This window comes from Leptonychotes weddellii, chromosome 6, assembly GCF_054177405.1.
Source record: "Leptonychotes weddellii isolate Sample4059 chromosome 6, ASM5417740v2, whole genome shotgun sequence".
In the NCBI taxonomy this organism is placed as follows: Eukaryota; Metazoa; Chordata; class Mammalia; order Carnivora; family Phocidae; genus Leptonychotes; species Leptonychotes weddellii.
In genome coordinates, this window is record NC_138374.1 from 36,553,850 (window position 1) to 36,569,364 (window position 15,515).

At 48.4% G+C, this 15,515-nt stretch overlaps 1 protein-coding gene across 1 annotated transcript in view; it reads right to left on the minus strand.

Annotated features, from left to right (window-relative positions):
* WDFY4 (WDFY family member 4) overlaps window positions 1-15,515 on the minus strand; it is a 236,720-nt gene that overhangs the window by 29,915 nt on the left and 191,290 nt on the right. Inside the window, exons 39-42 of the mRNA XM_081823086.1 lie at window positions 11,454-11,496; window positions 10,002-10,121; window positions 7,923-8,040; window positions 6,161-6,270 (exon numbers count right to left, since the gene is read on the minus strand). Coding sequence (XP_081679212.1) covers window positions 6,161-6,270; window positions 7,923-8,040; window positions 10,002-10,121; window positions 11,454-11,496 — 391 coding nt within the window. The remainder of the gene's footprint in view (window positions 1-6,160; window positions 6,271-7,922; window positions 8,041-10,001; window positions 10,122-11,453; window positions 11,497-15,515) is intronic.

Genomic DNA, 15,515 nt, shown 5'->3' on the forward strand with positions numbered 1-15,515 from the left:
TTAAAAGCAAAATAATGGGGCGAGAAATGGCCAGTAAGGACTTCTGTTGGACATTGGCAGGAGTTCAAATCAGAAGAAAGTCCGTGATCGTGGTACATCTATTAAAACTGGAAATGGTCTTGAAAGGAGTGTTCTGTGTCAAAGGCACTACTCCTGTGTGCACCTGTATCCCTGGGTAAGCATTTCAAGAGCGACATTCTTTTTTTTTATTTTTATTTTTTTATTTTTTTTATTCTTATGTTAATCCCCATACATTACATCATTAGTTTTAGATGAAGTGTTCCATGATTCATTGTTTGTGCATAACACCCAGTGCTCCATGCAGAACGTGCCCTCCTCAATACCCACCACCAGGCCAACCCATCCCCCCACCCCCCTCCCCTCTAGAACCCTGTTTGTTTTTCAGAGTCCATCGTCTCTCATGGTTCATCTACCCCTCCGATTTCCCCTGCTTCATTTCAAGAGCGACATTCTTAAACCCCTCTCCAGTACGGGCAGGGAAACTATCTTAAAAAAAAACCACTCAATTCTCGACCAAGACCCGCAGGGAGTACAGCAGCTACATGTGCTCAAGGACACTTAAACACAGAGATTGGTACGCTACGTGCTAGAAAGTCTGTTCTTCCTTTCCCGTGGGACTGACCCGAGTCAACCCACCGCCACATCCAGGTAATGGGATTGGTTTTATGAGGAGGCTGACAACCCATTGTCCTGGCAGATGTTCTTTCTGGTGATTTACAAGTATCCCATGTAACCAATCCACTTACAGGACCGTGTGTGCACATCAGTTGGTCTAAGCTGCTGCCCTCTGTCCTTCAAAGAGGGCACCCCAGCTGGGCAACCAGGCGGACCTGCACGGGAGTTTCCGCTCTCCTGGCAGTGTGAACGCCAGGGAGTTTCTTAAAGTCTTAATGTCTCTCACACTCTCCTCTGCTGTGGGTGTGCCAACATGTGTGAGCACGTGAGTGTGAGTGTGCGTGTGTGCGTGAGGTACCTCTGGCAGTGCCAGGCGGGCAGGAAGAGGTGTTCCAAGAGCCCCGCCCCGAAGCCTCTTTCCCTTGGCAGACTGGGAACAGAGGAGCTCAGTTGGGGGCCCCAACCTCAGTGTGCATGGGGAAGGCAACCAGGGGCTCCGAAGAAGAAAAAGAAAATTTAAAGGTTACTGGAAGCAGAAGGTGGGGTCTGGGGGGAAGTGAGGAGGGGTGGGGTCCTGGGACAGGGGCTGGAGGAAAAGAGCAAGCCCATCATCTAGGCAATTTTGAGACCCCACCACCACCAAAGAAATAAAGGGGCCAACGTGTGCAGTTGAGAAAGAGCTGGGCTCGGCCCTTGGCAGGTTTCTTCAGAAAAGTGCCGGGCTCTAACACCCCACTTGGTAAGCTGAGCTGTCGGTCCAACAGAGAATTTGGGAAGCCTGTGTACCAGCTGGGCTGCCTTGTCAGTCTTGCTCTCCGTGGAGGGTGGGCTGACCCCCAAGTAGCCATTAGGTTTCCTTCCTGGAGGATGTGGACATTTACTCAATAGACAAAACCCACAAAGGTTTTGAAAAGCCTGCTGCCTACTCTTATGGGGAGGAGGGTGGACATATATGGAGCATTTAGAAACCAGCCAAAGGGCTCCCATGCTGTAGCTCACCTCGTCTTTACCACCTACTGAGGCAGGGGTTATTTTATTTTATTTATTTTTAAAGATTTTATTTATTTATTCAACAGATAGAGACACAGCGAGAGAGGGAACACAAGCAGAGGGAGCGAGAGAGGGAGAAGCAGGCCCCCCATGGAGCAGGGAGCCCGATGCGGGGCTCGATCCCAGGACCCCGGGATCATGACCTGAGCTGAAGGCAGACGCTTAATGACTGAGCCACTTAGGCACCCCGGCAAGGGTTATTTTAAAGGAGGAGGAACAGAGGCCCGGTTATTCAACACTACCAATTAGAAAGTTCTAGAGCCAGGACTTTGTCCCAGGTCTGCCTGTCTCTATTACATGAGCCTTTTTGAATGCTCCTTGTTGAGTCAGCATAATGCTAATTGTGCCTTTGCTTTGGACACAGCTCCAGCCGGACCCATGGCCTGGCACCCGTGGAGCTCCCACATGGACCGCTCGGGCGGTTCTCGGTTCTCTCTGCAGTTAGCATCTGTCTGACACGAAAACCAGCCATCTCGCCTTAGGTGGTTCAGAAAACCCTTCCCCACTGCTGGTAACAGCCGCCGTCACACGGGCTGTGACTTAATTAACACAGCACTTTATTTCAGGTTCTTATTAAATGTAACAGCAGCTGCAGCAGCACTGCTAATGTGCCCTCGCTGGGGCGCTGCCGCCTGGCTCTGCCCTGCCCAGGCGAGTCTGGTCGCCGGCCTCCCGGCCACTGCTGCTCTTGCCGGGGCCAGGACAGGTTGCTCTCAGGCCCCGGCTCCAGGTGGGCGAGATGCCCGAGAGTGAGGCATGCCGGGAGCCAAGCCTCTGGGGGGCTGCGGTCTCACACCTCCACGGGGCGGGGATAACAGCGCACGACCGGCTTGCGTCTCATCCCACGACTTGTGCGTGTCACCTGCTCGGCTCGCACTGCCCCTACGCCGGGTCTTCTGGATTGTGAGAGTCTATCATCGTAATACCAGGTTTGAGGCAGAAGATCAAACATGGCAACCATAGAGGAATGCAACGATTCCGAGAGCAGCCCGAAGTTAGTAAGATGCAAAAGTGAAGGGACCACAGCACACCTTCCACCCAGGGATCAGAATGTGCTGCATGGCACTTCTAGGCCGTGTATGAGAGCCCCTCCTCCTATCCACATCCCACTCAGGGGGCAGGCCACATTGCCCAAGGAACGCCGCGTCTGCCTCTCGACAGTGCACCGGGCCACACCGGGTACAGCGCATAGACACACGGCTCTCCGCGCCAAAGGCGATTCCTCCCGCCGAGCCATCAAACGAGCAAGCAGGTCACTCTGGCTCATTCACACTCATAGGCAAGAGGCAGAGCTTACTTCATGCAGAATGGGGAAGCATGCCTTTGTCATGCTGACTCCTGCATGCACACCCGGCTCTGGAAACCTGACATTCTCAGTTCCCTGCTCTCCAGATAAATAAAATAAGAAGGGCTCATGCCTGGATTCTGCACCTTCTCCACCTTTCTTACTCTTCCCTACCCCATGGTCCATGCTGGGGAATGGAAGTCTAGTCTATCGAGAATGTGGTGAGGCTCCTTTCCTTCTCACCACACAGGGGTGAAGCAAAGGTCTCTTAAGAAATGAGCCTGCCCCCGGAAACAAACTGAGGGTTGCTGGAGTGGGGGGTGGGGGGGAGGGATGGGGTGACTGGGTGATAGACACTGGGGAGAGTATGTGCTCTGGTAAGCGCTGTGAATTGTGCAAGACTGTTGAATCTCAGCTCTGTACCTCTGAAACAAATAATGCAATATATGTTAAGAAAAAAAAAGAAGAAGAAGGCAGCAGGAGGGGAAGAATGAAGCAGGGGAAATCGGAGGGGTAGACGAACCATGAGAGACGATGGACTCTGAAAAACAAACTGTGGGTTCTGGGGTGGAGGGGGGTGGGAGGATGGGTTGGCCTGGTGGTGGGTATTGAGGAGGGCACGTTCTGCATGGAGCACTGGGTGTTATGCACAAACAATGAATCATGGAACACTACATCTAAAACTAATGATGTAATGTATGGGGATTAACATAAGAATAAAAAAAAAAAAAAAGAAATGAGCCTGCCCCCTAGGAGACAGGGTGGGACAGAAGAAAGAGCCTGACTTCAGGAAGATGCCAGAACATTCCTAAGGAAGTCTTTGAAGGCCCCAGGACTCCCACAGGAAAGCCAGGTGCATTTCCCCCCAGATGTAGCCTTTTACCCATTCCCTTGGGAGCTAAAATTCATCTTTTATTCTAAGGAAACAGCAGAACACTGTGGGGTTTTCTTACGACACACTAAAAGAGTCAGTAAAAGTCACACATGGAGAGGCCAAATGATTTCGACACAGATGGGCCAACAGCCACAGATAGCTCGAACCAGGAAAACCTGGGAATCACATCAGACTTCAACATGGGAGTCAAAGGGCTGGAGCTAATGTGACTACATGTGTGCTACCCAAAAGCAGATAAAATTGGTTCTGACCACCTTGCACTGGTTTAGACCATCTCAAACCAGTTTGGCGTGGTCATCCACGGATCAAACTAGCTAAAAAGCAAGCTCAAACTAGGTGTGACCGACTTCAGAGTGGCCTTAACCCAGTATCTCTGGGGGTTTGCAGCACACCTGTTTCATCTGGCTCATGCCGTCCTGGAATGCTTCTCTGCAGTCCAGACTGTCTTGAATTAGCTTAGCCCAGAGCAGACCAGCTTGGACAAGTTCAGGCTTGCTCAGATTCTATCTGGCTGATTGCAGGGAAAAGAAGTGAAGTAATAATGAGTGATCACCTATGCAGTGTCAGGCCCTGAGCTAGGGGCTTTACCCACATTTCCTCATTTAATCTCAACAGCTCAGGGAGCTGCGCATATTTAACCCTCATTTCCAGAGGTAAAATCACTTGCAGAAGATTCTCTATCTGTCAAGTAGCATAAATGTCACAGCTGATGCCGTTTCAAGTTCACTCTGCCTCCTGCCCATGTGAGAGGACCCTTAGTAACAGGCAGAGATGGGGCTTTAGAGCATTAGACTGAAGGGACAAAAGAAAGCTTTTAAAGCACCCAGAACTGCCTGGAGGGAATGCCGTAGCGGAACGCATCACCATCATCATCGACAGTGATCACGGCTTCTTGTGGATTAATATGAGCAACATCTGGATGGGATTCCTGGCACGGGCTATAGCTCTGGGACCGTTTGTTCTCAAACCAAACTTACTTAAAATGCTTGTTGCCGAGAAAGGCTCAGGGGAAGCACACTTATTATTTTTGAGTGAATTTCCAGGGAGAGGAGGTTATACAATGTCTAGACAATCCCTGCCTTTAAGGAGAGAGAACACTGTGCCAAGACACAGAAGACAGGACGGATTTTGTTCCTAATTGGAGAAATCACCTTGACTTTGCCTACCCGTTCCCACCTAGGGCTCAGGAGTTGGATTTAGTGCTGATGCGGCCTTTGGTCTCTCAGGTCCAAGGTCATCTGACCACAAAGAGTGGCCTTTTGGTGAGGTCAGACTAAAACCCCACAATTCCTGGAACACTCGCACTTTCTCTTTGATGAACTTCACTATCGGAGTAAGTCTGTGCATATTCGTGGCCTGTTGCCCACCATGGCTCATGCCTTCCTCTTCGTAGGACACTTGCAAGGCCTGGAGCAGGTCAGGCCCTACCCTTGGGCTGGGTGCTGCATTCACTTGGGGGCTGACTGAGCCAGCTGGCTGCAGCTGGGCTACCCGGTGGCTCTCCCCAGTCAAAAGCTGTGCCCCTGGGACAACCTGGGAAGCAGGATCCCAGTGATAAGGTCAGAAAGAAAAGAGAGAAAATAAACTTCTTGGCTGCCTGCAAAGGACTCTATCCCAGCAATCCCACGTGCCTTGGACAGTTCCACACACTCAGAGCCAGACTTGCTTACTTCACACAGTGTAGGGCTGAGGTAAAACAGAAGGGGGCCCAGCTATATTTGAATTTCAGATAGGAAATTTTTTAGGATAAAAAATTCACTGTTTATCTGAAATTCAAATTTACCTAGGCATCCTGTTTTTACTTGTGAAATCTTGCAACCCTAAGCTGGCATAATGAATGGTCTCTTGGTTTATGGGTGGCTAAGTTGGTTAGTTTCTTTCTCTGGTTCAGCTATTCATTATTCAAATACTTCGTCCTTTTAAGCCTTTCAACTTGTACTTAGCATGGCTGTCTGCATTCTGTAGTTACAAGTGGTACTCTTTCACTCTTCCTTCTTTGTGCTTATTTTTCTAATTTCTGACCACCTACCTTCAAGGAAGTCTTCCAGGTTTCTGCTTTTCCATTTCCACTAAAACCGACTTACGTTAAGTACTTTTTCCCCATATCTCTCATTCCTTATTTTTAGAGTCTGCCTCAGCCGACTGCCCAGAATCCTGGAGCCAGCATCAAGTGGGAATCACTGGCTGAAGGTTGGCTTTCTAGCCGGGAGATCCCTGCTTCATCCAAGCCCAGCCCTTAGTCTGTGCGATATAGTTGTGTGTGTGTGTGTGTGTGTGTGGAAGGGAGAGCTCACCTGCAGAGAGCAGAAGGCCTGGGTATAGGGTGGCATCCGGACCAGGTAGGAGGCGACAATGATGGCCGAGGAATAGTGAGTACAATAGTGGCACTGGACAGTCATGTCTCCTGCAATGAAAGGACATGTCTGGAGCGGATTTCCCACCTGTGCTGGGACAGACTGTAGACACACAGGATCTACGATGCTCAAGCATAAGCAGCGGGCACAAGCCCTGCTCAAGAGAGCACCTGCAGGCCATTGGAGCCTTGGTTCTGCTCGCAGACGCCATTATGATTTGGCCAGTAGCCACGGTGATGAAAAGCCCATTCAAGACCCTCAGCTGCACCCCCGAGTCCTCAGTGTTCTACTCCCAAGAATGTGGGCAGGGTCAGTCTCTGGGAAGGCTGTACTCAGGATTCATGAGGAGACAGTGCTTTGGTCTTCTGGGTTAAGGGGTACGTAGAAAGCCCCGGCGTGCCTACAATCCCACCAGCGCAGTCGGCAAAGGCCTGAACCAGCTCCCTGCAGTGACTGCTCAGCCATCTTGCCGCCAGCCCCATGCCCAGCCTAAAGCCCTCCCTTGTGCCACGCAGGAGCTCTCTAAGTTGGATGTTTGGGAGGTTGGTGGAGGAACTTGTACAGGGTCCCAAACGCAATGGGCAGCTCAAATGCACGCCCAGGGTGAGATGGGAGAAAACGGTGAGATCCCATGCTCCCCTCCCTGCTTATGTGGAAGGAACCACAGAACCACGCCTGGCAGCCAGAGGAACAGCACCCGGGTGGGGGACCCGAGAGGGGTCCTAATGATTGAGCTTCAGCCTCAGGAGGGAATAAGCAGGGCAAGGAGGGTCTGCCCAACCATCCACATCCTCCCATCTCCCCTGAGCGAGTCTGAGTGCCAGCCCCACACAGCGCAGGGGTCCCGGGCGGGTCTCTGTGGGGCTGTGCGGGAGGCAGCAGGAGTCTCCCTGTCCTGCTGAGAACCTGCTCACCAAAAGCAGTGTCTCGGCCGTGTAAGCCTTTCCAAAGCACAATGCCTCTGGTTCCCAAGGGAATTTTTCATGGTTCATGGATGCCTGCTCCTTCTTTTAAATTATATGCTTATTTCAAAGTATTTGAGAAAACCAATAGAGCTAGCATCAAACGCATGACAAAAATTTCCTTTTAAAATATGTTCATCAAAGTTCAGAAGTGAATAGACCTAAAGAAAAAAAAAATTAAGGCAATAGGAGTTCAAGTCGCATGCGAATGTGGCAAAAATTATAAATGTGATGTGCAGATGAACAAAGTTTGGGAAGTAGATTCTACAGTCAAGACAAATACAGGCTCCACCATTTAGAAGCTCTGATCTTGAATGCGTTGCTTGAATTCTCTGAGTTTAATTCCCTTCTCTTTGAAACGGACCACTGTATTTAAGGCTGGCCTGTGCCTGGAATATACAAAGTGCTGAATGAATGTACTCTCTGAGCCTGGCGGCCCCTAGGTCTGGACGTAGTAGCTCTTAGCATGGTAGTTCTCAGTCCACCCAGCACCTCACCACAGCCTTACTTAAATCAGAATTTCTAGAGGTCGGGCCTGGACATCAGTATGTGTAAAACCTGCCCAGGTGATTCTTCCATGCAGTCAGGATGCAGACCAGCAGACTAGAGCTATTCCCTATCCCAATATAATTGCTTCCACACTAGGTGAGAGCCTGAATTGTTACCAACGACCGTTTCAAGGCACTTGAATGAGCAACACTGCAGGAAAAAAAAAAAAAGTCAAGCTGGGATCTACCCACCTTCAGTCTTCTCAACTTCTTTAAACCTCTGGATGAATTTCAGCTTCCTTTCCTTGGTCTGAGCCCCCATAGGCTTTGAGAGATCGCGGAAAGTCTTGGGATTCGTCAAGTTCAATGTCTAGAAGGCAGACGTGTGGCTGGAGTTAACTCCCCTCAGACCCTCTTGTGCCCCAGCGAGACTTCAGGAGCCACGCTCTTTAGTTTTATGGTTCTCTTTATTGGTTTATCGTCGTTTGGTCTGACCCCCCTCCAGTGATTAGCAGGCGTGCAGGGGTTTTATGGCCCCAGAGCCAGTGATCCACAAAGTCTTAATAAGGGAGAGAAGGAAAATAAGAGGAGGGGAAGATTGAGTTCACAGTGAACCTGTTCCAAGTTGACCCAAATCAGACCATCGCCACCAGTTACTGAAAAGAGACTTGGAAAAGAATCCCTGTTGTCAATGAGGTGCTTGGCTGCAGCCCTCGTGGAGAGAGCTGTATGCCTCAGGAGTTCACGGTCCTTGCAGGGAATCAAACTAACTCCCTAGAAGTTAGAAGTCCTCTGTTCTGTTCGGGGAGGAAATGTGAGGAACGGCCTCCTTTTTCTGGAGCCCACTCCCTTCTGGGCAATGACAGCATGTAATGTCGCCCCTTCCTCTGTCATGGGGAATATAATACAGGGCAGTGGAGACCTGAAGTTTCTAGGGCCAGGTGTCCTCAGAGATGTCTGCTTTTAGCAGAGATGTTCTACATTTTAGCAGAGGAGCTGTGTATCCCCCAGGATTTGTGTCTGATAGAAAGTGTTTCTTTATACTTCTTTTCCTTTTCACCAGCCGTGAACCACTGCAGTCCCCCTGGGGAGGCAGGGCCTGTCCCCATCTCAACATCTGCAGAACCGGGGGTGGGGGCAGAGTGAGGCAGGCGCTTCTCAGACCCCTGTGACCAACGGCACACGTGGAGAGCCATCTCAGCCACCGCTGATTTTGCCAGGACAGAATGGGGTTTCCGAGCTGCTGGATCTCCTGATTTTCCAAAAGATATTGGAAATCCAGATTTTTAGGAGAAATCTCCCGATTTTTAAATATGGGTAAGTAATCAAAATTTTGGGCTAAACAAAAGGGGCTGGTAAACCACCACTTTGCAACATGTGAGTTAAAGCTGGGATTTGCATGTTTCATTTTTGAAATACCTCAGCCTCAGATGGATCATTAGGGAAATAAAAGGCAATATGCAGCTGGCCATAAAAGTTTTGTGTTAAATGTTTTCATTGGGGATGGGAGGTCACAGAAGACTGAGGCTCCCTCTCCCAAATCCTGAGTATCAGTCTTCCAAGCAGCCCTAGGCAGGACTGGCAAGGACTGGTCTGAACCAGGACTTAGCCACCTTCTGTCCTTTACACACACAGCTCAACACCCCTCTTGATGGCCAGAGTCCAGGTGGTTGGGACAGTGCTTCATAACCAGGTCATTCCCAGCAATGTCACACTGGCCTAGCTGTGTCAGCTTTCCTCCTCCCTCCCCTGCCTGCTGAGGTCCAGGGACAGCTAAAAGAGGGAATTATCTGGCCTTGCCGTCAGCCTCCCCTGTCCCAACATGTCTCAGTCCAGATCCTGAGTGAAGTCCCCATACCAACCTCTTGACTGCTGAAGTCAAGATACAGGGGGGTAGTTTGCTCTCTCTGGGTCTCTCTCTGTCTCTCTCTTATCCTCTACCTCCCACCCCATACACGTGGATTCAAGGAATAAATTCTTGCTTCACTTGAATGACCAACATTGGTCCATGGCAGTGTCTCAGCAGATGGGTATCAGTCTCCTCGATAGTAGTAAGTCAGGAAGCCCTCTGGGGCTCATGTTAGCAACTGTCCTCATCATGTTGATCATCCCACAGGTGGGGTCACCTTCCCACAGGTGGGTCTGGACAGAAACCCAAGCAGCCAGACTCCAAAGGCCTCCTCTGGAGTGAAGGGCCAAGCATGGAGCAGCCCTCAGGCCCAGGTGGACTGAACCTTGTAGCAGAGACTCTGCATGCTGATTTAGTATGCTCTGGTCTTCAGGGTCAGGAAGCCTCAGGACATCTGAATAGCATCCACGCGAGCACTATACCTGTGAGGTGTAGTCAGCCAGGACCCAGGGAAACACTGGATACTGCGTATAGTCATTGTAGGTCCTCCCAGCCATGGTGTTGAGGTGCATGAGATACTCAAAATTGCTGATGTCCCTTTTCTACCAGAAGAGACAAAGAGGAGATAAACCAAACACGACTAGCATCTTCCTAAGGACCATGGGGGTCCATTTCCCAGCCCTCTGCAGCCTTTGCTGTGTGGGTGAGAGCGGGCAGCACACACCTCCACCGTTCCCCGTGCACCTTGCGCCCGAGCCAGGCCAAAGCGGGGAAGCCACACTAATTCCAACATGAACTGAAGCAAATATATTCAGGAAGCAAAGTCGGCCAGAAAAAAAAAAAATACAGCTCAGCAGTCCAAAGCCAAGGATAAAGCCTTCTTTTGTTTAGCTGCTGGGTGTGATACTCAAAAGTTGATTAAAATAAGAGCACAAATGCTGTGGGTGAACTTACTGCTAACCTTATGATTAAAAAAATAAGCCGATGGGGCACCTGGGTGGCTCAGTCGTTGAGCTTCTGCGTTTGGCTTAGTCATGGTCCCAGGATCCTGGGATCGAGCCCTGCATCGGGCTCCCTGCTCTGCGGGAAGCCTGCTTCTCCCTCTCCCACTCCCCCTGCTTGTGTTCCTGCTCTCGCTATCTCTCCCTCTGTCAAATAAATAAATAAAATCTTCAAAAAAAAAAAAAATAAGCCGAGGGGACCTTGCAGTAGAAAGAAGCCCTCACCAAGAGACTGAACGATCTGTCTTCCTCTGGGAATTTAGGGACTTTCTTTTCTGTCCCCACCTATTGGGATAACACTCATTCTTAGGGCCTTAGAATGTACAGTCAAGGTGGAGTCAGGAGTGTATTTGGGAAAAATCAGCAGGTCCAAGGGGTGAATGAAGAGTCCAGTATAGCTGTCACCTCTTATATGGGACCCACATGCTGTGCTCTCCCTTGGCCCTCTCGCTGGGAAAGGATTTTGGACAAGAGTGACCAGGAGTTAATTTCTTGTTGTCATGTGATCTCTAGGACTGGCCCTCTTGGGGTCCCTGCCTTCCACTGAGAATCAGAGGCTAAATGTCCGTTTATTCAAGCTGAGAGTCATGCATGTCTTCTCAGAAGAAGAACTGAACACTGGAGCTCCTCTACACTGTGTCCACTTACACATATGTGTCTATCTGCATGGATGGGGCAGGTGCATACACGTGCACACACACACACACACACACACACACACTACCCAGCTCCCGCTCCAAGCCTCAAGTACCACTTTCAATCACTAAGATCTTTTTAGGGAAATACTTGGGACATTTTGGTAAATAAAAAAATAAGATCCCTCCCGAGTCACCCACATGCTTTGTCTCTCCACCACTGGGGCCTGAGCTATTTCTGATTTGCCTTCCCACAGGGTTTCCTCAGACTTAGAGTCCTCTTCGGGGGTCACTATACCTGCCACCTCTGCAGCATGGTCCTGTCGCAGCCAGGGTATCTCCTGTGGGACAGAAAACAACGATGGTGACCCAATTTCTCAAGGCACAAATGAGGAGAGAAGTGGGAATTCCTGGGGCTCTGTGGGACCAGGGCATCCAGGAAAGCCACAGACTTTCCAGGGCATACAGCAGCTCTCCCAGTGGGGTAAAAAGATTATTACCCAAGCTCTGCCTGACCCCACACTACCCTACTGAAGGTTAGGCTCTTGCGGTCACTTTTGCTGGAATATTCTCCTGCTGCCTTACGTGTGGCCTGTGGGGAAGCCCTGGGGCCATGCAGAAGCGGGCTCAAGCCTCACAACCCCACACCAGATTTCCCATAGCCATGCCTCAGCCTGCTTTCCCCATGTACGTGTAATAGACATGATTATAATATACTGACACGTCACTATAATATATGCACGTAGTTTAAAAAATGTGGAAGCCCACAGAATAAAAGAGTGTCCAAACTATCACTCCTACTCGAGAAGTAGCCACAGTTAACGGTTTCCAGAATAGTTTTACCCCGTGCCTGTCTATATGCTTATATTGTTGTTGTTTTTTAACTGGCGATATGTGGGAAGACCTCATCTGTGCTTTGTCACTGGCTTCACAGCAGGGTGGGGTCAGCTCACATCACTCTGTGACATTTGTTTCTACAGCAGCGGGACCCCACTGTACAGACGGATCGGGACTGGTTGAGCCTGCCCCTGGGGTGGGTTTGGTCCTTGCAAATGACCTTTCCGTGACCAGCTTCGGACATAAATCTCTGGGTACTTGGGGAGCGTATCCATGAGAGAAATTTCTGGCAGCGGTTCTACTGGGATAAAAAGTATGAGCATTTTCCAGTTTGCTACATATTGCCAAACTGTCCTTTTAAAAGGCTGTACTGATTTCGGTTTCTACACATATAATTAAGAAATACAAACCGAACCAAAGAAATACCATTTTTGACCAGTGTGGTGGGAAAAAGTTTAGAAGGGCAACAAGATGTCGTGCCGGAAAGGGCGCGGGGAGGGGTTTTTTTCCACGTGAAATGCCCCTTCTGCTCAGCACGGATTTGTGGAGTCCAGTTCCTTGGCCTCTGTGGTATCCCTTGGTTCCTTTTCCAGCTCTGTTTTCTTCCCCTCTCTGTCTCCACGAGACTCTCCTTCTGCTCTCAAGACCTTTGTTCAAGATGTTCCGCCAAGCCCAACCACATCATGTCTCCTCTTTCCATCCCTTCCCTCTTCCTTGGTCCCGTTCAGGTGCCCACAGATGCTACCCCACATGCATTTTATGTTCTCCTCACGTGCCCTGCACCAGGGTCCTTCTGGCCTCCATCTGTCTGGACAAGGCCTGGCTGCCCAAGGGCCCTAGCAGGGGCAGTGCCCCTTCACTTTCCCACCACGGCACTGTCAGCCTACACTCTGTCTCAGGTTTCCCATCCCTTTTCATTCAGTTCTTTCCTTGGTAGGTTTTTTATAAACAGAATGCAGCTCCCAGGCTGGGATTCACCTCTCCCCCCACCCCACCACCACCCCCAGTAGAGAAACCATCTATTGCGTCCACTCTATCTAGGCAAACAGCAGTAACAATGAAGAGAAGCAAAACACGCTCAGGTTTATTGCTGTAGGTTGCAAAGGCTCAAGTGAAGATTTGGTTCTCTTGCTCAGTCTGTGAGCCTGCCACCTATCCCAGTTCTGGAAGGCAGGCTGCTTGGAAGGCTACAAACACGGGCAGAGCCCAGGCTGGAGACAGTGGGGGTCACCACCTTGGAAAGGACATGTGCTGAGCCTTCCTGAGGAGGTCGAGCTACAAGAATGCGGAGTTAGTGTGGCAAAGCTCGCCAGTCTTGCTACTTTATTTTGTTAAGTTTGACAGGGGAGCAGGAAATAAGGGAACAAAATGTACCTATTATAGTTCAGGAAATAAGAGACAGCCTGGGTCATTTTCCGTTTCAGAGAGGGTTCTAGAATTTTACCGGTGGTCTTTTGTGACACTGCCCCCAGGTGGAATGGTGTGCAGAAGACAGAGGCATGTCACCATCCCATTTCTCATTTCATCGGCTATGCGCTCCAAGGAAGATCCATCGTTCCCTTACTACCAGCAAAGGACGCTGTTACCAGCAGTGCCAAGACACCTAACCAGAGGTGAGTCATAGTTTTCAACTTTTTATCTGTTTGTTTTATTTATGTGTTTGTTTTATGTTTCCATTTTCACTTCCACTTCTGTCCTATTTCATTTGAGAATTTATGTGTATACTCCCACATGGATTTTTTCTTTTTTTTTTTAATTCATATATATATATATATTTTTTTATCTGTGTCCAGTTGACACACAGTGTTATGTTAGTTTCAGGTGGACAACACAGAGATTCGACATCTCTAGACGTTATGCTGTGCCCCCCACAAGTGTAGCTGCCGTCTGTCCCCATACAGCTCTAGTACAACATCACTGATGGTGTTCCCTACGCTGTGCCTTTTACCCCCGTGACTGATTCATTCTGTAACTGGAAGCCTGTATCTCCCATCCCCTTCATTCATAGGCCTAATAATAATAATACCAGTAATCATCACGCGTTAAAGATTGCAAAGACTTTTTACCCGTTGTCTAATTCCCACAGCGACCCAAGAGAGCAGCCATTACTTCACGTAGAGATGAGGAAGTGGATGGGTGGGGCGAGGGAGTGGCGTGAAGCCAGGGGGAGTCCACCCCAAGCCGGCGCAGAGCAGGGACCCGTGAGCCCCTGACACACTGGGCTGTGCAAAGCACCCGTCCAGACTAAACCTTGCCCCAGGGCCCTGACTCACAAGACAAGCTCTTTCCTCCGACGGGGAGAAGAAAACAAAAGTAAACAGAAAACAACAACAGCAAAAACCTTAGTTCTGGCTGACTTAGAAGGCAGTTACCTGACAAATTAGTAATTTGTGTACCTCTGGAGTTAGACAATGAGCATTAGCGAAGTCGCCAAGTTATTCCTGCATACCCGTGAGATAAACATGAAGCTGGAGAGGCATTAAAAGTCTGGAAGGGTATAGAACAGGAAGTTACCTCCAGATGCTGAAATTGAGCGGCTTTAATTCTCATGAGGTTTTACATATCTGCATTTTAAAATGTATTTATCTTCTTGGGCATTTTCTTCTGTAAAATATTGATTTTATTTTTGCTTATCTGTGTTTTATGATTTTCACATTATTTATTTTCTAATTTGAATGATGTACTTTTACAAATAGTCTAATTAGAAACACACTGGGTCATAGGACTTCGGGTAACTTTTAATTTTCTATTTATCTGAATTTGGTAGTTATTTTGAATCCATTTATTGTCTAAATTAAATGACCTGTTTTCTTTTAGTTTTGCATTAAACAAAACAGTGGTGGTATCCATGTATTTGAAGTTTTTGTGGTTAGCCATATTTTTATTTTTTAATTTCAACTATTTCCTTTTGCTTTTTTTTGTACTTTTCAAAATGTGTAGTGCTTGGATTCATTTTGTAGTTCAAATTATTTATTTGCTAATTATCTTACTTATTTCCAACTTGATTTGGGTAGTGCAATTTGGAGCATATTTATTTCTTCATTTCTATGTACGCATTTTCAAATTTTTCTACGAGGTTATTTTATTATTTGCATAATAGTTTTCATATGTAACTTTTTGCTGATCTTCTCAATTTCTGGGAATTTAATTTAAAGAAAAACACTGAACAAAAAGATTATAAATGTACAAACACATTCGTTGCAGCCCTATTCACGATAGCACCAAATTGGAAACAACAGGAAAAGCACAGGAGTGTGCTTTTGTGTATTACACGTTCAATCGAAAGGTAGATTTTAGAAATTACACATCAGCATTTGACATATTAAGTGAGGAAAAAATGACTATACAACTGTATGGTTTTTACAAGCATTATGGTCATTCTGACTTCATAGCGTGAAAAGGGCACCAAGAGAAAACTGCAAGAAATAATGAAATTCAAATAAACAGATAAAAGATAGCTCTCTCACAGATCAAAGAACTGAAAAAGCTATTTGGATAAACAACAAATCGAGTGATAGTTCGT